Below are 23,260 nucleotides of genomic sequence, written 5' to 3' on the forward strand. Positions count from 1 at the left end.
CTTCTAGGTCCTAGCAGTGGATTAGTATCTAGACAATATACATCTGTCTATCTATCCATCTATCATGGTCTCTCTATCTTAAAAATCAACATGATTATTCCTAGTGATACCTCTGATCCAATCTAGCTCTTCCAGGTTAATTCTAACATTACCTCTTTATTTATAACTTCTTTCTCTGAATGTGAAACCTGTTGTTCGTATCTAAAATATATTTCCTTATTTACCCAACTTTAGTAACCGTTCAAAGGAGTTTCAAAATTTCGAACCCATGGCTTTCTAAGGAACAAAGTGATCAACCAGACCACAATGTTTTGTACAGTTGTTTTGTTTTTAGCCTTACAACATCCACTCAAAACACTGTTTTCCAAAGTTACTTCTGTCAGCTCCTTTCTCTACCACCTTCTTTAGTAAGGGGATGCCATTCTGTAAAACACATTCATTTGTCACAGTCTGCATTCCATCTTGGGTTCAAAGTACATCTGGTTGCATTTAAAAAAATTGCTCACAGTAGAAGTCTTTCCTTCATGCAACCCAGTCCTAGTGTTTTGACAAATGCACAGAATCATGTATTTGCCATCACAGCACCAAACAGGACAGTTACATCACCCCCTACCCCCTCCCCACCACACTCCAGTTCATTTGTTCTATCGTTTTGTAGTCAAATCCCCCCTCCACACATTTGGCAGCCATTTCCCCTTTGCCAGAATATCATATGAGTGAAATCATACAATATAGAGTCTTTTGAGTCTGGCTTCTTTCACTTAAGAAGTTGCATTTAAGATTCATCCATGTTGTCGTGTGAAACAGTAGTTCACTATTTTTTATTGCTGGGTAGTATTTCATTGAATGGCTTTTCTATCGTTCCTTGCCCAGTCCATCTACTGAAAAAAATCTCCATTGTTTCCAGTTTTGGTGCTTATGAATAAAGCTAATATAAACGTTCAGAAACAGGTATTTGTGTGACTGTAGTTTTCATTTCATTTGTATAATTACAAATTAGGAGTGGGATTGTTGGACCCTATGGTAAATGTTTAACTTTATAAAACCTGCGGAACTATTTTCCAAAGTTTCTGCAGCATTTTACGTTGTCGCCAACAATGTGGAAGAGTTTCGTTTGTTCTGCATCCTTGTCACCACTTTGATATTGTCGGGTTTTTAATTTTAGCCATTTTAATAGTGTGTAGTGTTATCTCCTTGTGATTTTAATTACCTTTTACTAATGACTAATGATGTTTTACATCTTTTCATGTACCGTTTGCATTTATATAACTCCTTTGGTGCAAAGTCAAATAGCAAATCAAAATAAAGCTGCAATTTTTCTAAATCTACACTGTCCAACAGGAAACTGAAAACAAGGTAAACACAAGAATGGTTTTAAAACAATTAAAAATAGGGAAACATTTATTTGACTTTCATATATTGCATTTCTTTTTAAAGATCCTCGTTTCTTTTTAAAGATCCAAGTTTCTATCTGGTACCATATTCATTTAACATGCATTGTAGAGTAGGTCTACTGGCAGTAAATTCTCATATTCTTTTTTTGAGAAAGTCTTTATTTTTTATTCACTTTTGAATTTTTTTTCCCCTGGATATTGAATTTTATTTTTCTTTCTTCAGCCCTTTAAAGATGTCATTTTTACTGTCTTTTAGTTTGCATTGTTTCAGAAGAGAAGTTGGCTGTAATTTTTAACTTTGTTCTTCTGTGTGTAATGATGTCTCCCTCCTCACCCCCAACCAACCCCAGGCTACCTTTACAATTTTTTTCTTTGTTCTTAGCAGTTCGAATGTGAGTGTAGTTTGGGGCATTTATCCTGTTTGGTGTTCTTTGTGATTCTTGGATCTGTGATGTGGTGTCTGTCATTACATTTGGTCAATTTTCAGTCATTATTTTGTCAAATGTTTCTTCTGCATTGTTCTATATTTAGGATTCCATTTACATACCTGAGGCCATTTGATATTGTCCCATAGTTCTTAGTAGTTCTGTTTTGACTTATTTACTTTTTCTCTTTGGTTAGTTTGCAGAATTTCTTTAGTGCTACATTCAAGTACATTGATTCTTTCCTCAGCGAGTCTAGTAATGAACCATTAAAGACATTCTTTCTCGGTCACTATGCTTCTTATTTGTAGTATTTCCATTTGATTCTTTTCAATTGCTTCCAATTATGTGGTGAATTGTCCATCTGAACTTACATGCTGCCCAATTTTCCTTCAGAGCTTTTTACATACTAATTATAGTTGTCTAAAATTCCCCATTAGATAGTTTCAACACCTATGTCATGTGTGTATCTGGGTGTCTCTTGAGAGAATGAAAAAATCCTCTTGCTCTCTCACTTAAGCTATAATTTCCTTTCCTTTCCCTGAAAAACAATGTCCCCCAGTTTTGGCATTCTAAAGTGATGCTGTCAAATTAGCAATGACTAGTGATATGTGACTATTAAGCACTCTAAATACGACTAGTTTGAATTGAGATGTTCTGTAACTAAACATTCACTGCTTTCAAAGGCTTACCACAAAAAAATGAAAAAATATCTAACAAATAATTTTATATTGATTTCATGCAGAGATGATAACATTTTGAATATACTGGTTTAATTAGATCTGTTATTAAAGTAAGTTACCTGTTTCTTTTTAAAAATGTGACCATTAGAACATTAAAATTACATACGTAAAAGGAGATCTAAATAAATGGCAAGACATACCACGTTCATAGAGTGGAAGACTCAACAGAGCCAAGATGTCAATTCTCCCCAAACTGACATGCTGGTTTGATGCACATGATATCAAAACCCTAGCAAATTTTATTAGAGCTTATTCTATTAAGCTTATTCTATATAAGCTTATTCTAAAATTTATATGGAAAGACAAAAAAAATTGTAATAGCTGAAACAATTTTGCAAAAGAAGGATAAAGTGGGGTGAAGCACTCCACCTGCTTTTAAGATTTATTATATGTCTACAGTAATCAAGACTATGTGGCATGGGAGGAGGGATAAACACATCACTCAATGGCATAAAATAGAAAACCCAGAAACAGAATCACCCAAGTATGGACGACTGATTTTGACAAAGTTGCAAAGCAGTTTTGTTGACTGGTTAAAAGTGAAAAATGCTGGGTCTGACTTGCCTTCTTTTTTGGAGTGGAGGTGAGTAAGACACTCTGTTGCAATGTTGTTCTGTCAGTCTTGGGGTCCCTAACAAGTCTGTTTTCCTCTTCTCATCCTCCTCGGTTCTCCTTTGCTTGTGTCCTGCATTGTATCATGAATTTACAGGTGTGCTGAGAGGGGAAGATCAGCGAGAAAGGAGTCTATGCCATCTTGTCTGGACCAGAAGCCCTCTTGTACTCTTTTTGCCACTTCCTATGAATCTGTTATTTTTTCAAAGTAAAAAGCTAAGAAATGTCCATATGAGGCCGACATATTTCTGTTGGGCTGCATTGAGTGGTTCTAGTGAATGGTTAATGTAACTCATAGCTGGGCCCTTTAAAATTGCTATGGAAATTATTGCCTTCTCTTCTGCCTTTCTCTGCTTTACTTCTGGTATCTCCTTCCAATGGGATATTATGTTGAAGACGTTATGTCAACATGGTTTCTATTTTCTCTGCCATTCTGAGGCTTTCAAAATATTTACAAGGTCATTTCCTGCTCGATCATGGCCTAGATCTGGTCACCTAATCTATATGGATCAGCAGACCAGCTGATACTAATTTTGAGGGAAATCTCTTTCCTGCTTGAGGTCTGAGGAAGTAAGAGCTGTTCCGGGTTTCTCCTTTATTTTATCCCAGATATCAGTTTTTGAACAGGTATGTGTCTATGTGTTATATATTTAAAAATCACTCATCTTTCATTGAAATTGAAGTTTAAAATCTTAAGTATTTGTTTCTTTAGTTGTCTCCTCTGTAATTTGTTATTTTCATTGTTTTTTAGGGGAATTATAAAAAAGGAGAATAAGGTAAAATTGCCTTTTTCATTTAAATCCTAATTCCTTTTTTGATACTGCATATCTGGTACTAAACAGAAAAAACACATAGTTGTTGACTTAGTTGTATTCTTACTTCCATATTTTTAAGTCAGATCATGCATGTCTCAAGAGGAGTATATATCAAAGGTATAAAAGATTGATCCCAGGATTTCCTGTATTCCTCTTGAATTTATTTCTTGTTTCCACAGAGTGCTTCCTCTTGTACTTTTTGACATAGAATTGATCCTGGGTAGAATTCACGGCTCACAAACTTTCTGGGCTATCTTGCATGTATGCAAAGAACTCTTGCTTTATAAGCATATTTCTTTCCATGTGTGAAGCCATTGCAGCAGAGACGCTGAGGCACAAATTGCAAACCTCCGGATTCCAGGTGAGGACTCTTGCTGCATAGGAAGGGCTAAGCCTATAAATCAGGAGAGAATTTATTACGTTTGATTTTACGCTTTTGCAGGTGATGGAGAAAATAGAATGTGTTTCCTGATCTCTGGAGCAGCTTTTGTGGTAGAGGCTGGCGGAAGAGTAATGTGGTCGAAGCAGTTTAGTTCGGAAGGTTAGTGACTGAAGTGTTACATACTTGTTGTTGCCTTTCTGATTCTCATCTACTCCACACCAGCTGCCCCTTTATCATGTCCCCCCGAGATTTCAAGCAAATGAGTCCTGCTGGGATGCCATAAGAAGGGGGGCAGAAGGTGGCTGCTGGATGGCAGGAAGGGGATATTTGCAGAGTTTTAAGTACTTTGTCTTGACTGGTAAATAAGACTTGACCTTTATCTCTGACTAGAGACAGATGGAGGCCCTGCCTCCCATGGTAGAAGGTTCGACATAAAGTCCCCTCGCGTGTAGCGGGAGATACTGAACACCCAAGTTCTTAGCCCTGAACAGCAATGCCGGCTTGCCTTGCTTCAGTGCTGGGGACTGTGATCCACCGTCCAGCAAGCACAAGATGGCGGCTGCCGCATTTCAGGAAAGTGGCTGGAGTCGCTGGAAACACTGGCACAGACTCAGCAAATTTTTAACTTTTATTCCTGCCTACCATATAGCATATTTTCTGCAAAAATTATGAGTTAAATATAATTTAATAGAGATAGGGTATTTAAAATATAATCGTGACAATTTAAAAACTCTCATGAATACAGAAGGAAAAAGAGCCAGCAAACAAACCAAACCAAAATAAACAAACACAAAATAAATGAAATAAGAACACAATCTCTTCAACTTAGAGACAGTCCATCCACTCCTCTTCTTCCCCAGGTGGAAAGAGATAGTCCATCCATTCCTCTTCTGCTGCAGGTAGACGTTCGCTGGAGCCACTGCTGAGATGAGGTTCCAGAGAAAAAGGAATTTTTGCATGGAGAGTGCACATCGGATTCACAGAAGCGAGTCTGTGTTCCCGACAAGGCAGCCAAGGCTAAGCAGAGCGCGTCTAAGTCTTCTGTGGCTTGGAGGTCTCCGGGACACTCGAGCCGCTGCCTGAGTGCAGCTCTCCTTAATTCGCCTGCGTGTTCTCCTTGTCGGTGGTGTTCAGCTGCAAGTATTCCAGAGTGCCCCTTTTGTAGCTGGCCACCCGTGTGGGTTTTCGGCTTCTTATCCCCGCCGCCTGCCTTTTCTGTAAAGAGTTGGCGAGCATGTCGGAAAATTCAGCTTGCAAGCGCTGCTGATTCTCCCTGGAAAGACAGTGGGGAGGGAAAATGGAACTTCTCAGCAATTCATATAGAATATTCTGTCGGTCCAAAACAATCAGTTCCGTTTACCAAATACTTATTGAGTGCTTAGTCTGCACTAAACACAGGAAGTCCAGAGAATACAGAATGAGCCTTGCTTTTGATGGGCTTACAAGAGCTGTCATCCCTGCTCTGTGCATTTGTGGAAAAAAGCAGGCTCCATTTCAAGCACAAAATTCGATTTCAATTTCAAAGTGGAATGACACGCTGCTTGGATTTGGAAGCGTGGTTAGGTTTCCACATGTCACTGCAGGGAGGACAAACGAAGCCAGGACAATGCGAGGCCCCTGCGAGCCAATCCTGTGGACTTGGTCTTACACATTCTGGGGTGTGGATCTTGTCTGGGGAGGCCTCCGAAGGGATGGAGGGTTTCAAGAGTTTGGATTGGACCTGAGCGTTCCAGTAAGGGGCCAGCTCCCCTGTGGCCCGGGGAAGGTCTGGCTTGTTTTGCCATCTATCTGGGTCCAGCATCTGGGAGTATGCAAGACAGGGTCTCTCTACCATTGCAAAAGTCACCCTAACAGCCAGGCGACTGATCGCACCAACCAAACGTGCAACAGGATGACCCTTTCAGTCACCATGAAGGGAACTGAAACTGGTTCGTTAGACCTGAAACCTGGCCTTCCTCATCTCTGGGAGAACACAGCCTCCATGTGAAAACCCAGAACCACAGTTCTGGGGCGGGGGAAGATCCTGTTTCCATCAGGCCATCCAGCAGAGAGCTGCCTGCAGGGGTCGAGACACAGAGGGCGTCTTGGCCGCCAGCAGGCCCTCCTCTTGTCTGAACCCAATCTACAGGGTTGAGCTGTTAACTCTCCTCCATTCTGAGCGTGCCTGGAACACCCAGCTTCTGGCAGCCAGAGAAGGGAGGTTTCTAGACTTTTCATGTATGTAGTCCCTGGTTGTGTATTCGCTGTTCATTACCACTGGCGGAGCACTTGCCAACAGTTACATTGGCTCTTCCGAGCACACTGATAGGGCCAAGGCTTCCCCACCCCTGTCCCGCCCTGCCACACCCAGCAGCTTACACAGTAGGCGGGGTCGGCAGGTTGTACTCCTGGCCCTTCACCCCCGTCAGCCAGTAGGTAATCTCAGTTCCTCTTCCCTGGGGAGACAAGAAAGGTGGGCGCCACGGAGCCCAGGGAGACAGGTCAGTTCTAGCCCACAGTGCTGACAAATGTCTGTTTCCAAGAGACGTTCCATGTTTCTCATCAGTGCCCACACTGCTGTGGAGCCCATGTTCTGATGTGATCTGCATTCCCTCTAGACACATCTTTCTTCCCAAGTGCCTTTTTAAAAATAAGTCTCTCATTCCCCAGACGTTGTATTTTTTTTCCAAAGTTGAGTTCTCTTTTTTCCCCAAACGACATTTCAAAGTGTTGCTATAGCAACATCATAAGAACTCTAAATGAAAAAAGGAGAAAATTCACATCCCATCCTGCTACGCCAAGACATCCCACTGGTTTTCATCACTCACTTTTTCTTCTAGCCCTTTTAGCCACAAGATTTCATCACAAAACCTTTGCCACAGTTTCCCCCCCTTAAGCATGTAAATTACAAACACGTGTACATCCTAAGAAACGCTTATTAAGTGACATTTGCTGGGCCCATCTGGAGGCTATAAAATGAATGGAAACGTCCTGCAAATCCTGTTTTCACTAAAGCTTGTATTTGGAAAGGAGACGGGATGGTTGTATATTTAAAAATCACTCATTTTTAAAGGTTTATTTATTTATTTGAGAGAGAGAGAGAGCGAGAGCGAGCGTGTGCACGTGCATGCATGGTAAGGAGAGGGGCAGAGGGAGAGGGGGAGAGAGAATCCCAAGCAGACTCCATGCTGAGCGTGGAGTCCGATGCAGGACTCAGTCTCACGACCGTGAGATCATGACCTGGGCCGAAACCAGGAGTCAGATGCTCAACAGATGGAGCCACCCAGGCGCCCTAAAAATCGCTCATCTCATCTTTAAAACCGGTAGTTTGCTGGCTGTGTTTGGACTGCAGTCATCCATACACCACCTCTACGTTGGGGGGGTGCTCTGTGCAGAAAGTGTATTTATGGAGCACTCAAAAAGCGAGTGTGATATGAGGGCGCTTCTCCAGGAAAGGAGGCTTTTCCAAGTTGCAGTCACAGTGTAAAGGCCAGAAGCACTGTGGCTCCTGGAGACAGATCATCTTACGGCCGGTAGTTGGCTTTAGACCAGTTGTGAAAGGACTGGAATGACCTTTGAGAAGCAGCCCAAGAGCCAATTGGAGACATCTGGTGGCTCTGGAGAGCAGCTGCTCTGAAAGTGAGAGCAGCCTGGAGAGGGGAGACTGGGGATTCTCTCCATCCTTAGCATGCATCCCGATCACTTAGGACACTCATTAAAAATATAGATTTCTGATCTACGTCCGCAGAGAGTCTTTCTCAGCAAGCCTGTTGGAGAGTCCAGGCATCTCCATTTATGAAAGCACCCAAATGATGCTGAATGAGAAGTCCAGGGCCACAGCTGGCAATTCACGGGTCGGGAGCTTCAGAACGGTAAAGCAACCCCTGGAGAGCTGGTTTTAGAGAGAAGCAGCATCTTGCAGTGAGAGCAAGGAAGTGAGGGAGGCGATGGGGCTTTGACTGAAGTTAAATAAGTCCCAGGGCTCCTGGGTGGCGCAGTGGGTGGGGCATCTGACTCTTGGTTTCACCTCAGGTTGTGATCTCAGAGTCGTGGGATCGAGCCCTGCGTTGGGTTCCGTGCTCAGTACAGGGTCTGCTTGAGTTTCTCTCTCCCTCCCCCTCTGCTCCCCCCCTGCTCCCCCCCCCACTCTCTCTCTCTCTCAAATAAATAAATCTTTAATAAATAAATCAGTTCCGTCTCAGACCTTAGCTCTCGGCTTCGCAGGACATGGAAACAAAACTTGGAGGTCTGTGGAAGAAATGGTGGTAGCATTTTATAACATATTGGTCTTAGTTCAAAATATGGAAAAGGCTCGGAGTGCGCATTCTTCGGGGGTGGCTTCTCCCACAGGGGGTAACGGGTCGTCACCGTGGGGGGTGCAGAAAAGGATTCTTCATCTTTGTGCTCCTTGACATTATTGACCACGGGATATCCCGTCTCCAAAGAGGTGACCCACAACGAGGGCTTTCTCTGGGTCCCCACTCTGTGGATCCCTTACCTTTAAGTATGTTTCCCCTCTCACTTCGTACAGGAACTGGCATTCAGTTCTCTTCAGGATGGCTATTGTGGAACCACTCACATGGATCCTCAAGGCTGAAACGCAAAATGATCAATGAAATCTCATCCATTTTGAGGTCTTTTTTAGGAACACATTTGTTTCCACTTGATTCGGGACATTTGTTATAGGTGTTCTGTCTGACAGCTGAGTTATTTGAGTGAAAGGACTCTTAAAAATACAATCTGTGAGATAAATACTCTCACACATATGGGATGAAAGAGGGCCTGGCATTGCTTTTTGGGGTGAGTGGAGGGGCTCCCCAGGTTATGCTCCATAGATTCTCCCTGCTGCTCAGAGTCGTGGCCCCTATGCCTTGTTTCAGATTTTGTGTGTGGCACTGGAATTTGGTTTTCGGTGCCTGTACTGGAAGTTCTAATAAGCAGCGTAAGTGTTGGCAGCAAGGTGAAGATTCAGGAGAGAGTGACAGGGTCATGACTTTCTTAGGTTTTACTCTTTTGGGGTACTGTCATCCTTCTGACAAACAGTTGGCAAAGTCATTCCCATTCATGGTCCACCCTTGCTACACCGCCTTTCCCACCCTGGGTGCCACAGACAGTGACAATAGTAAGAGTAGTGGCAATCCTATATTGTACGCCTGCCATGTGTCAGAGGATTACTAAATGCTTAACGTACATCACATCAACTCCTTCCGGAGACCCTTCCAGCGAGATTGGTATCCCATCCTCAATTTATTCCTTCAACTTTCCAATGCCTAGAAAGATGAGGCCACGTCCCCCCAGCTTATAAGATAGTGATTTGTCTGGTTATAATTGTAACCCGAATCTGTCCTTTCCTTTATACCATGATTTTCCAGTACAAACCAGTATCAGGTTGTCAGTAGACCTGCCAAGATACCACTCTGCCACCTGTGTTTTTGTAAGCCCCACCCACACCTACCAAAGCTTGCTTTCTCTCTTGTAAAAATTGCTGTTACTACGACTGTCACCAGTATTTATTAAGCATCTACTACGTGTAGCTCACAGCGCCTCCGCCCTGTCAGGCAAATGCAATATAGGCTTCTGCATACAATAAATACTTATATTTTTCTTTACTAAAACCAATTCTTAGGAAAACAAAAGAGAATTGGAAAGCGAGCCAGCGTATGCTCCATATCTAGCCCACTGAATGTTTTTTTTTTTTAACTTACATGGATCTATGCTAAATTTCATGACTATTCCAGGTAAAGCATGCCTGAACGCATTGCAAAGGAACCCAAACAAATAGAAATAGTCTACTGTTGAGCCGAAAAGGAAGAAGACAATGATTGTCCGTACATGCCGACAACAAAAGCAAACATAGCAAGGCCCGGATTGACTCAGGCTCATGTCCTGTCAATATGAAACGTCATTCTTCATCTCACTAGCACTTTGTGGCTCCTTATTGTGCATTTTATTTTATAGTTCCCCTCTGCTGGAAGACGCACTCTTCCTCTAAGAAAAGCGATCTTTCTTACGGAGGCCCGTGGATTCCATCCTAGAGGCTGTGTTGACGGTGTCTCCAAATAGGCAATAGCGAGGCATCTTTATTCCCACCACTCCGGCAGCACAGGGACCTGAAATGCACAGAAAGCAGGAAGTGGAAGCAGCGGCAATCAGGGTGTGGAGTTAAGGTGGGTAAGCCTTTTCTCGGGGACACAGTGCAGAATCCTTCATTTTATGCAGGTGTGAAAAGTGAGCTGTGACTTTTGTTAAATGGATGTATTCAATGAAGAAAGCATTGTTATAGCAAGATAAGCTTCTAGAAAATATTTTGCTATAGCTCAGAAGAGTACATTTGCACAAAACAAGAAGGAATCCAGAGATTCAGCCTGCAAAGGTGGGAAGTCCTTCTTAATAGGTTCCATAGAAGGTTCTCGGGAAGGATGAAGAGTCTGCCACGACTCGCTTACTGTACCAGGCCACACAGCCTTGAGCTCTTGACTGCTGGAGGCCATCATACACTCAAAGGCTCAGGGGCCATATAGTGTTTTATTTTTACTTACTCAGAGTAGCATTGCTAGGACTGGAGACACAATGATGGAAGACCCAGAAGATGAAGACTTGACATAATTATCCCTAAGCACTTTGTGTGCCGTGTGAATGCAGAGGAATGGGAGAGCCTGCGGCCCCAGGACATTCTCGCAAGAACGTGGAAACCAAGGCCAGACTGGGCGCAGCAGCATGTTGGGTAGAGAGGAAGGGCTGGTAACCAAGTATGTGTGTGGAGTGACCGAGCGCAAGGAGTTACAGATTTTAGACGTTAAAGATTAACTCAGAAATTGCAAAACCAGTTTTGGATAAAGGGAACTTGATTTTCTAGTTGGCTTATTGGGTTTTGACCTACATGAGTTTCTCTGTAGGTTTATCCTCTAGATTCTCTGTGATCATGAACATTGAAAAAAAATCAAAATAGCAGATCTTCCTTTGAGTGCTGAGCCCTTTTTGTCAGGTTCAATGCAAAAATAACACAAAGTAGCCACACAACAGCACAAGAATCAGACAAAAGCAGAAGAAGTCCACAGAAGGGAAGGAGCAGGAGAGGCAGCTAGTGATCAGAGATCTCCCATCTGTGCCTGAGGCCCGCTAGGTCGAATTACAGGCGACTCTCCACTTCAGCACTGGAGTGAAGCCGGGAAGGGCCGGGTAGCAGAAAATTCCTGCAGATACGAAGTTTTGTTTTCAGCTTAATTTCTGAGGGCTAAACCCCTCCAGGTACGTGCGCCTATTATCTATGCTCACTGCAGCCCAACGTGGTGACACCTGGGACCCTGAGCTCCATCTTCCCAGACTCGGCTCAGTCACCATGCTGCTGTCCCTCCCTCCACGCCGGGCACTCTGTGATGGGTCAGCAAAGGGACAGCATGCTGTTGCTGGCTGGGGAAACGCCCGAGAAGTCCCGTCATGTGTATATGGAAACATCTATGACGTATGGCTGTGGACATGATTGGGGAAGAATGAATGTGGCAGAAATGTTTAACTTCTATTTACTTTTACTTTGAAAATCTCATGGGCTCATTAGTAAATCAGTAAGTGTTTACTGCCAGGCTCTCTGCTAGGCATCATGGATAGAGGATGACTTTTGCAAATGCAGTTGTCTGGTCCTTGCCACCAAGCCTGGAGTGATCTTGGGTTTTCTGTATATTGACTCTTCCGTGAGTCGTGGAGAGCAGAAAAAAGAGCAATGACAAGAAAGTGTAGGGAGATGTGAGTTAATTTAACACAAGGGAAGACTGTCTAATAATTATAACTATTTAGTAATGGAGTGAGTTGGCTTTGGAAATGGTGAGTTTTCAGGGAATCCTGGGATTATTCCAAAAGTAGCTATACTATTACTTGTCTTGGAACCTATAAAAATAAGTTGTGCCCTATAAAGGATTAATCTAGATGACTTCTGAGTTCCTCTCCAACTTCATTTTTCTATGACATTTGTAGCTCGTCTTCTCAAATCTCTACATTCTAGGCTGAGTATCTTTCATGGTCTTTGAAGTGATCCACGTACTTTCTGTACCACAGAGAGGGGTGGGGAAGACATAAATGCCCTTTCATTATAGGAACTTTACCAGCTATTTTTTCCCTCTATAGATAACCCAATCTGTGAAAGATGCAATAATAGTGTAGTGGGAAACAAAACAAAACAAAATAAAACAAAACAAAACAACAGACGTTGGGGGTGAGGGGGAGAGGGAGGGAATGGGGAGGAAATAAATGAAATAGGAAATACGGGGACTTAAATAGGAGGAAGTCTGGAGGCTGTCATTTTAGTCCGTCGTTGGTGTTTATCATTCCAGGAGCCAAAGGTGCTGTAAAAGTTGTTTTCCCTAGAACTCTCCAAGGAGGGTCAGATTATGTCAGGATATGTAAAGGGACCTCGTTAGGGTTTGCGATTGGGTCTAATTACGTCAGGATACGTAATGGGATGTCATATTTGGCAGGCAGAGTCAAGAGTAAACTTCATGGGAAAATCGATCACATCTGGAGACCCTTTATCCTTTCTGATTTAGTTGGTGCACAGAGGTTCATATGGTTCCCATTTGCTACTCCGTACCAGAGTGAACTCCAATGCGAATCCATATGGGGAGGCCGGGAAGATGCTCCAGCTGGAAGGTCCCCATGAAGCTGAGGATGTCCAAGGCCATCTTGGCAATGTCAATTGCATGCCTGTTGCCATTCCTCTTGGGTAAACCACTGGCTACCATGTAGGCATCGCCAATGGTTTCCACCTGTGGAAACAGTTGCTCATTAGTGGTCCTACCCCTTCAAAAGAAGAAATAAAGAAGAAATAAAAAGCAAGCAGTGGATTGCATATCAGAACAAAAGCTTCTGAGAATTCAGTGTGAGTGTAGCCCCATACTATTTTTTCCGGGACTAGCTCAAGACCAGGTCTCTGCTAATTTCTTTATGGTTTTATAGTCTAGTTAAATGAATGATAAAACAGCTATAAAAGATTTTAACCATATGAAAGTACTTCATAATAATATAAATATTCTAGATGTGGTGACAATTCTATAATGTTTACATAGTCTGAATTGTTGTATATAATCAGGAACACCTGTAATTACCAGAAAAGTCACCTTTAGCACTTAACATTCTTTCTCATGTCCCATTTGACAAAAAATAATTATAGGCCCCTCCAAGTTGTAATGCACACTCTTATTGTATGGTGATTCCAAACACGTTTCTTGTAATAAGTAAATTTGTATCAACAGTATCCTGTAAACATTATTCTTTGACAAAGGAGCTCTCTTTTAATTTTATTTTCAAAATCATATAGTTCACGTTTGTTGAGTAGTTAACTTCTCTTTGCCAACCATCTCTAAATCACATAACCGTTTCCTATCCAACAAGAACTACTGTTCATATGGCTTTCTGACCTACATAGGATGAAGACAGGGCTAAGACAAATCCTAAAAGGGACATCTTCTCTGTGGGTAATAACCATTATAACAGACCGTTACATGAGTGACCTCTAAACTGTACTTGAGCATACAGTATTTCAGGCATATTTTTATCTCAGTAGCCTTCACAATAACCCACCGAGTTAGATGTTATTATCATCCCATTTTACAGATAGGCAAACTGAAACTTGAGAAAGTTAAATGTATTTTATGAGGTCACACAGGTAGGGCCAGTTTGGATTTGAACGAATAGCTCTAATTCTAAGTTATTTGCTCCACAGGCTCTGCTGCTTTTCCAACGTGAAAATGTGGGAATTGAATTCCCTTTATTCTTCTGACTCAGACATTATGAGCCCAAAACTGGTCCGCACTCTAGTCAGATAGAGTGCTGAACTTACAGAATAGTCTCCCTCTTCTTCTTTAGTTTTCTTTGAATGATGCTGGCTATTTCAACAACAACGGATTCCTATTCTACTGGTTAGAACTCCAGTGTCTTCTCTGCTTCCTTTGCAATCAGTCTACACACTGTCCATTTTTTTTTCAAGATGCTTTGAGAGTATGCCATTTTCTCTCAATTTAGTACCCAAAATTCATTCCTGATGAACTTTATATTGTTTCTTTCACACTGCTTCTTAAAGTCACATGGGCATTTTGACTTCTGACCCTTGTTATTCTTCTACTTTGCTTCATTTTTAGCTCAGATTCAACCATGAATTCATTAAATCTTCAATTAGAGAGGACAAGATCTGAGTAATAATAGGAACCAACCAACTTTGGCTCTGCTCACCAGGGGTAGTACAATGATCCCAGCCTGTTAGGTGAAGTGGTTACCTTGTACACATCATGGTGGTCAAGAATGTGGTCAAAACTCTTGTAGATGTCATTGAGCATGTCCACCACTTCCATGGGGGTGCTGTATTTGCAGATGGTAGTGAAACCTACAATGTCACTGAAGTAGATTGTAACTTCCTCATACAATTCAGGCTCCACAATGCCTTTCTCCTTCAGAGACTTTACCACTAGCCTAGATGAGAAAGGGGAAAAAAGATGCCTTTGACCTCGGTAATTATTTTTCTTATCTCGCGTGAATCTTCCAGACAGTAGTAACGATCTACAAGGAATTCTAGAATTTGGGATTCCCACTGAATGGGGTGACCAGGAAGAAAAGACTGGTTGCACGTACTGACTGTAGGAATATATTGCATACATACACATATGATACATGCATTTGAACTCAGAGGAATATATGCGGGTTTAGCATTAACTTGGTACTTGATTATTAACCCTAATACACATGTACTTATAACTCTAGCACCTATATAACCCTCATATGTATACACACTTGCCCACTTTTTGCCAATCTATTGATGGTCAGCTTCTTCTAGATATCGTTCTACATCCAGGAGCTGAAGAAAGTATGTCATTAATTCAAGAGCTTGAATCACTACAGCTGTCAGACCTGACTTTTCTCATCAGAGCCAACAATTTTGCCTCCCAAGCATGTTTTACATGGTATTGTTTAATATTGCTATAAAGGAACAAGGCATTTAAAAATTAACTTTGATATATTCTGAGCAAATTTATTTGATATATTTTTGAACCAGAGTTGGGTCCTTTAAAAAGCAAAGTCAGTCACCATGTAAACAAGTTAAAATTATGGTAAAACTGCAGAAGTCAAATAAAAGCAACTTAGAATATCTTTGTTGCAGAGACAGAAGGAGTAGTCTATCCGACTTAGAATAAAGAGAGAACCACGAAGAAGGAATTTCACACCATACTTCCTGGATGCGCCAAGTTGCCTTGTCATTGAGAAAATGGGTGGGGCCAACATGAGGCTCGCCGCTCCCTGTCTGGCCTTGAGATCCCTCTGTAAAGAATCCAAGTATGGAACCACCAGAATCAGAAAATGGCCGCTGGGAGGTGCCGTGGAGGTCACTGAGAACACTGAGGCTTCAAAAGAAAGTATGACTTTCACAAGGTCTCACAGCCACTAAGGGCAGAGCCAGTACTCAGCAACATCCCACCTTTCGGTCTTTTTATTGCCGGGCATCTCCTCCACAACCCGGGCCTTGGGTATTCAAGGAGACGAGGAAGATCTGGAGGTATGCTGATTGTATTGAGGGAGGAATGTCTGCCATTCTCCCAGAAAACAGTTCATTAACCACAAGGACCCGCAACACTCATTGTGAGAACCTCCAAAGCATCGAGGGAAGTCTTTTCAATTGGTGCAATGACAAAGCCTGGGACCTTTGAGAAACACCTCTTCGATGTGGCTGATTGGATTCTCGGAGGGACTTCTAGGGTTGTTGTTCTTGACCTGCCCAGTATAAGGGTGCAAATTTTTTGAAGGCTACATAAATGTAATGATAAAATTGGATATTTCACCATCTTTACTCATATGAGCTTGGAAGCTAGTGCCTCATCTAGAGAGAGAAACTAATGTTGGCAGATAAATGAAGATCTGTGACTTAACATGGCGAGTTTTGGTAACAGGCTGTTGCTGACACAGACAGATTAGCGAACACAGTAGATGTCTCGGAAAGGTTTCCCACAGGGACGCCTATGTGGCTCAGTCGGTTAAGTGGCTGCTTTTGGCCCAGGTTAGGATCCCGGGGTTCTGGGATTGAGTCCCGCATCGGGCTCCCTGCTCAGTGGAGAGCCTGCTTCTCCCTCTGCCTGCTGCTCCCTCTGCTTGTACTCTCTCTCTGACAAATAAGTAAATAAGATCTTAAAAAAAAAAAAAAGAAAGGCTTCGCACAAGAAGAAAAAACTTCTATTTTAAAGTTTCAAAACCCAAGGGGCACTGTTTAAATAAGTGTTTAAGTAATATCCGGTTCTTACATGCAGTCTTGGTTTATTCGTAATTTTGCCATAAATATTTCTTTTTGATTCTTGTAGTTATTGTTCGTGTATGTTTTAGTTTTCTTTTACGAATATAGATTTTTTTACATAAATTATCAAAGTGAGTTGCCCCGGAGGCATGGTGTATCGCAGCTATTGAAGAAGAGATTTGTGTGTTACATAACCTTTGGCAATCCAATAAAAACATCTACCCAAGGAGATAAAAAGTAGAGCATCGGGAATATAGTCACTATTGTTGTAATAACGTTGTATGGTGACAGATGGTGACTAAAGTTACTGTGGTGAGCACTGAGCAATGTACAGAATCATCAAATCACTATGTTGTACACCTGAAAGGAATAGAACACTGTCAACTATACTCAAAACAAACAAAACATCTGCCATCTAGTGGTCGAAGTGGCACATGACCCCAACGGAGAGAGAAAAATCTGAGGTGGTGAGCCAGCTGTTTCAACTCGTTTGAGTAACATTATTGGTTAAAACCACTGAGGATGACACCCCGGGAAGGCAGCCAGATTATCTGGGGTTGTTTTCCTCACCACTCAGCATTAAAGGCCAGGCAAGGAATTACGCATCTTGAAACAACTAGCATTTATGAAACTCCGATAGAAATTGCCATCTCTGATGGGAATGTTAAGGGCTCCAGCCCGTTTCCAGGGTACCATTCCCGGGCTGTTCCTTGGCACTCTGAGGACATACGGATTCTGCAGTCGGCTCCCTTCGGGCACGGTTGACTGAACAGAGCAAGTGTGTCACTCCCACCTCTTCACTCACGTTTGTCAAAGAGAAACTGCCTCTTTATTAAGAAGACAGCCCCCAAGGACTCGAGACCACTCCTCTAGTAATGAAGAGCTGATATTCCAAATGAAGCATGGGTTCAAAATAAGATAATAATTAGCACGAGTTACATATAAAAGTCATAGCTACCATGTATAACAACCATGGACACTGCAGGTTCTGTGCTGATTACCTTATATCCTGGGCATTATTCCAGGAAATTCGTAGGGCCAGCCCGTGAGGGAGATGAGAAACTGAGGCTTGGATCATGTAGGTAACTTGTCCAAGTTGGCGGTGGAACCATGGTTTGAAGTCAGGCCTAGCTAACCTCAGCTTCCGCGATTTCACCCAGGGCTAAGTCCTAGCTTAGCCTTCATCTCCTAGAACGGTTTATTCTACTTTAACGACAGGAGAACGTGACTGCACCCTTTAGCCCAAGCCTGGTTTCTAGCTCTTCACGTTTTAATTGCTTGCTCCTCTTAACATTGCTTAGTTATCTTCTGAGTACCAACACTCAGAAAACTTGAAACTGGGGATTTCAACCTTCCTTCCTTTCTCTTATGTCCGTAGCTGTGATACTGTTTCACAAAACAGAGGTAAGCCCAGAGAAGCGTCCGTGATGGGGCCTCTGATATGTGGCCCCCACCTCCTCCACTCACGACTGCTCCTACTTCTTGTAATTTGATTTCTACTTTGAGGTGGAAAGAAACAGGCATTTAGTGCCTGCAAGTGCCTTATAGCTCCTAGATTCCATCCAAAAACTGTAATTTCCATTTGAGGTTAAGGAGAGACTGAGAGTAACTTGCCAAAGGTCCCAGACTTAGTAAAAGTGACAAAGAGGTGTTAGAACCCTGGTCGTTCTAACTAACTCCACCACTTACGCTTCTTCTGGGACACCACACAGCCATTGAAAAGAGCCTTTTCCGGGGCGCCTGGGTGGCACAGCGGTTAAGCGTCTGCCTTTGGCTCAGGGCGTGATCCCAGCGTTATGGGATCGAGCCCCACATCAGGCTCCTCTGCTATGAGCCTGCTTCTTCCTCTCCCACTCCCCCTGCTTGTGTTCCCTCTCTCGCTGGCTGTCTCTGTCTCTGTTGAATAAACAAATAAAATATTTTAAAAAATAGCCTTTTCCTTCTCTCTCTCTCTCCATATATATATTAAATATATATATATTTATTTTAATTTTTTAAAGAAGATTTTCTTTTCTTTATTTTTAAGATTTTATTTATTTGACAGAGAGAGGGAGAGAGAGAGAGGACAGCATGAGAGAGAGAGCACAAGAAGAGGGAGTGGCAGGCAGAGGGAGACGGAGAAGCAGACTCCCCGCTGAGCAGGGAGCCCAGCACAGGGCTCAATCCCAAGACCCTGAGATCGAGATCATGACCTGAGCCGAAGTCAGACGCTTAAGCAACTGAGCCACCCAGGTGCCCCTCTTCTAGATATTTACAGTACAAACCAGACCAAGTCTTAGCGAAGTATTTTTTTTTAAACTCAATAGTCTGCTGAAGAATGTACAAAAGGGAAGAATCCTATATAGATACAAAGGAAAAAAAACAATACTAGACAAAAATGCTGATGCTTTCGGCTGGAAGAACAAAGCAGAGCTGTGGAACTGTGTGGAAATCATCCGGCAGGAGGACTTGCCTTACCTTGGGAGCAACATGAAATTAAGTCTGTCGGCTCTGTCCCTCTCTGCCTTGTACAGCTGGGTCCTCTCCTCCACCAGGTGTTCCAGATTCCGAGAATACAGCTGTAGACGTCGGATCAAGGTGTCCATATAACTTTCACTTTTTTGGTCATGAAATAGGCTGTACGTGATAATAGATAAAGAGCATAAACATTCAGTAAAACAGTGGGCAAATACGATACGACAGTTGATTGAAGAAGAAAATAAAGATGGCCAACACACATTTAAAAAAGTTAACCTCAGGAGAAATTAAATAGAAATAGACGTAAGAGTTTTTTTTAAAAAGAAAACAGAATGTTAAAACAATGGTAATCAAGGCAGGTAAGGAGGAAAAACATACACTATGACCTTTCTGGAGGGGCAGCCTGGCAAAATGTGTCATGAACTTGAAAAGTACACACACTGATCAGTCTACCAGCACTACTACTTTTTTTTTTTAAGATTTTATTTATTTATTTGACAGGGAGAGAGACAACACACGCAGGGGGAGTGGGAGAGGAAGAAGCAGACTCCCAGTGGAGCAGGGAGCCCGATGCGGGGCTCGATCCCAGGACCTGAGATGCCCTGAGATGCCCTGAGATGAAGGCAGACGCTTAACGACTGAGTCACCCAGGCGCCCCAGCACCAGCACTACTTCTAGGAATTATCCAAAGGAGGCAACATGAACATGCCGAAAAGTAACTCCGAAAGAAGCCACGGCATTCTTTATAGTACCAAACCTTCAAAAATAACCCAAATGTGTAACAAAACATAATTAAAATATTATGATACAATGGACTATTAATGTATCATTATATACAAATTAGAATAGTTAAATGTACAGAAATGGCAAAAATTATTTCTAATTTTTGAAAACCAGTGGTCATCTACTGACAAATTGATGTTTTTTCTTTCTTATTTTCTTATACCTATTTTCTGAAATTTTAATAACAATTTACAATAAAGGGAGAAACTTTTTCTTTTCTTTTCTTTTTTTAAAGGCTCTAGCAGTGATCAATGCAAGGATAAGAGAAGGATCAAGAAAAGCAAAGCTGAGGGGTGCCTGGGTGTTTCAGTCGGTTAAGTGTCTGCCTTTGGTTCAAGTCATGATCCGTGAGTCCTGGGATGGAGCCCAATGTCTGGTTCTCCCCCTTTCTCTGCCCCTCCCCATGCTCCTCCTCTCTCTCAGTCTCTCTCTCAAATAATAAATAAAAATCTTGGGGAAAAAAAAAAGCAAAGCTGAACCTTCCGTTATCTTCTTAGAACAGACAGCTGGGCTCCTAAAGCAAAAAACCTAACTCCAGCTGATTCATTAGGCCAAGGAGACTTCGACAAGATGCCAGCTTTTGCCAACGCTGGGACACAGGGAAGGCTTGGTGAAGAGCTTGGTCAGGGGGTACACTGAGTGCCCGCAGGGTTGTTCAGGATCAAGATAATGTTTATAACGTATATGGCGCCATTGACGGGGCTGAATAGACCCTACCATTTATTATTACAACAACAGTTGTAAATTACCACTTCCCAGTTCAAGGAGAAGATGGCCTCCGTCATAATCCCCTGGGGTGGGAGGGATGTTTGTTAAAAATTCGAGACATTTCTGAGTCCTACCACAGACTTAAATAACTGGAAACCACTCAGCTTGGGATAATGAAACAGTATTTTTTAACAAGTTCCCCAGGGGGATCTTCCTTGAAGCCACTAGTATAGAATCTAGTTGGCTGAGGGAGCACGTGTAAGGAACGAAGAAAGATTATCCTCCTTCGTGATGAATTGATTCAATTAAAACAGTTTTCTCAACCTTGACTGTGTATTTTAATCACTGGAGGAGCTATTAAAACTCCTGATGCCAGCCTGCACCCCGGAGCAACGACATCGGACTCTCTGGGGCAGGACTCTGGCGCTGGTCTTTTAAACGCCACCCCCAGGCGATCTCAATGTGCAGCCAAGTTTGAGAACCACCCTATTCAAGGCTAAGCACTGGGGGCCCAGTTTATCCTCATGAGTTTGCATTTCATCTGTCACATACAGTCTCATCTGATCTTAGTAAAAGGTCTGTGAAGGAATGAAAAATGGGCAAGAATTACATCATTTATTATTTTCTGCTTCTTTCCCACAAATGACAGATTAGATGTACCAATCAATGACCACACTTTCATGATTTCACTCGACCTCATCTCAGCCTTGGGCTTTTAGACTCATTAAGTATCTGAATCTTTGACTTAATGACAACTATGGAAAATTAGAACTGGAAGGAATTACAGAAATCGTTTTATTCAAATCCAGTTTTACTAAAAAGAAAATTGACATCCAGTTAAGGTAAGCGTTTTGCCCAATGTCCCACAGCAAGCTATTACTAGGAAGTCCAGAAATTGGATCTCCTAACTCTTACTTCACGGTTCTTCTTCTCGCTCTGCACTGTATGTAACTGAAACATGGAAAATCTAGAATTCAACCTTACTGGGTAATTGTGTGCCCCCCCTTTTTTTAACCCTGAATTATAATCTGATTGAGGGCACAAGTCTTAAGTACCAAAGGCCAAAGTTGCTGATTTTAAGATCTTAAGAAACTTCTTGATCTTAAGAATTATCCGGGGGCTTTGCAGACTCATAGGACTTATGCTAGACTTCTAAATCCTAATTACCTGCAGAAGGGTCAGGGAACTATATATATATTTAAAGATTTTATTTATTTATGAGAGAGAGCCTGAGCACATGAGTAGGGGGGAGAGGCAGAGGGAGAAGCAGACTCCCTTCTGAACACTGAGCCAGACCAGGGTCAGGGGACAGGGGGTGCTTTATCCCAGGACCCCAGGATCATGATCTGAGCCAAAGGCAGATGCCTAACCGACTGAGCCACTCAGGCGCCCCAGGGAAGTATATTTTTAACAGACATATTTATGATCAATCAGAATTTATTTTTTAATCAGGCAAGTGTTGCCCTTGAGTATTTAACTTTTCAAGTGATTATCCCCTGAGAAAACAGTCTGTTGGTCTCCATCTCCTTGTAATTTTTTCGAGACAGGTGTTGTGGTCTGGGGTTTTTCATTAGAACGGGCATTCTATTCTGAGGTGCCACTGAATGTCAACTATCATTAGAAAAATCTGAAATTAGTGAGGAAAAGTAAACATTTCAACAATACCCAAATATCTTGGCCAGTGTGGACTCAATTTTCTTGAAATCTGGTCTCTTCTCCGGATCTTCCTCCCAGCAGTTTTTTACGAGTAGATAGACCTGAAGGAAAGAAGGGGTGGATTGGCTCAGGGGGCGGTATCCAAGCCCACTGTCTTCCCTCCATGGGAGTAGTTGAGGCATGGAATATTTTTAGAACAACTCAACTCTGACCATGAGGATGAACTTGCTGGGTCCCCCTCAGTCTGTCTCTGCTCTGCCCTCTGCACCACCTTGCCTCATCCTTCTAAAGGAATGAATGGAAGGAAGCATTTCTCCCCTGAGAGAACATGTGACAAAAACTATAGATCTTCTCTCGATGAGAACTACAAAATGTTTGTTGTCGCACTAGAGTGATCTAGTTCAGGGGTTAAACAGACACATGTCCTAAATTAATGAAAAATGTGATACCGATTTGGACAAGGCTGGATTGTTGGGAGAGACAAAATGCTTTACAGAAGTTCGCAGGGTTTCTGTCACAGAGGACAATAAATCGTTGGGGTCGGTGGGTATGAGGCAGTGACTCTAACTGGAGGCTCTTCCACAAAGGTTTCCAAAGGGCTTATCAGCAGAATCACCTGGGGAGGTTTCCAGTTTCTTATGCCCAGGCCCCACCCCAGGAGATTCCGACTTCCAGCAGTCCCTCCTTGTCTGAGTCAACCACGGTCCAGAATCAGATGACCCTCTTTCTGACCTATCGGCAGGGTCAACAGTAACCTAACAATACCTCACAGCCCCTGTGTCATCACTTAGCTTTCTCTCATCATGTGGGCATCTTAGCATCTCACATCAACACAAGAAGGGTGAGTACAGTATAAATCGATATTTTGGAGAGAGAGAGAGACTGACCACAATCACATACCTTCTATTACAGTATATTGTTATAATTGTTCTATTATTATTGTTGTCAATCTCTTACTGTGCCTAATTTATAAATTAAACTTTACCATAGGTATGTATTTATAGGAAAAAACCTAGTATATACAGGGCTCAGTATTATCCGTGGTTT

General features: G+C 42.4%; 1 protein-coding gene and 1 long non-coding RNA gene across 2 annotated transcripts in view; one reads left to right on the plus strand and one right to left on the minus strand.

Moving 5' to 3' along the window:
- The first annotated feature begins 2,900 nt into the window (after positions 1-2,900).
- Positions 2,901-7,379, plus strand: LOC123001216 (uncharacterized). Its single transcript, XR_006409851.3, has 4 exons — positions 2,901-3,947; positions 4,166-4,347; positions 4,429-4,527; positions 5,268-7,379. It is a non-coding gene; the product is annotated as an uncharacterized LOC123001216 (long non-coding RNA).
- Positions 4,979-23,260, minus strand: part of GUCY2C (guanylate cyclase 2C) — a 71,683-nt gene continuing 53,401 nt past the window's right edge. The window contains exons 20-27 of the mRNA XM_026502374.4: positions 22,223-22,314; positions 19,067-19,225; positions 14,610-14,802; positions 12,929-13,103; positions 10,359-10,457; positions 8,846-8,940; positions 6,727-6,803; positions 4,979-5,641 (exon numbers count right to left, since the gene is read on the minus strand). Of these exons, the coding sequence (XP_026358159.2) occupies positions 5,464-5,641; positions 6,727-6,803; positions 8,846-8,940; positions 10,359-10,457; positions 12,929-13,103; positions 14,610-14,802; positions 19,067-19,225; positions 22,223-22,314 (1,068 nt within the window). The 3' untranslated portion in view covers positions 4,979-5,463. The remainder of the gene's footprint in view (positions 5,642-6,726; positions 6,804-8,845; positions 8,941-10,358; positions 10,458-12,928; positions 13,104-14,609; positions 14,803-19,066; positions 19,226-22,222; positions 22,315-23,260) is intronic.

This window comes from Ursus arctos, unplaced genomic scaffold (genome assembly GCF_023065955.2).
Source record: "Ursus arctos isolate Adak ecotype North America unplaced genomic scaffold, UrsArc2.0 scaffold_26, whole genome shotgun sequence".
NCBI lineage: Eukaryota > Metazoa > Chordata > Mammalia > Carnivora > Ursidae > Ursus > Ursus arctos.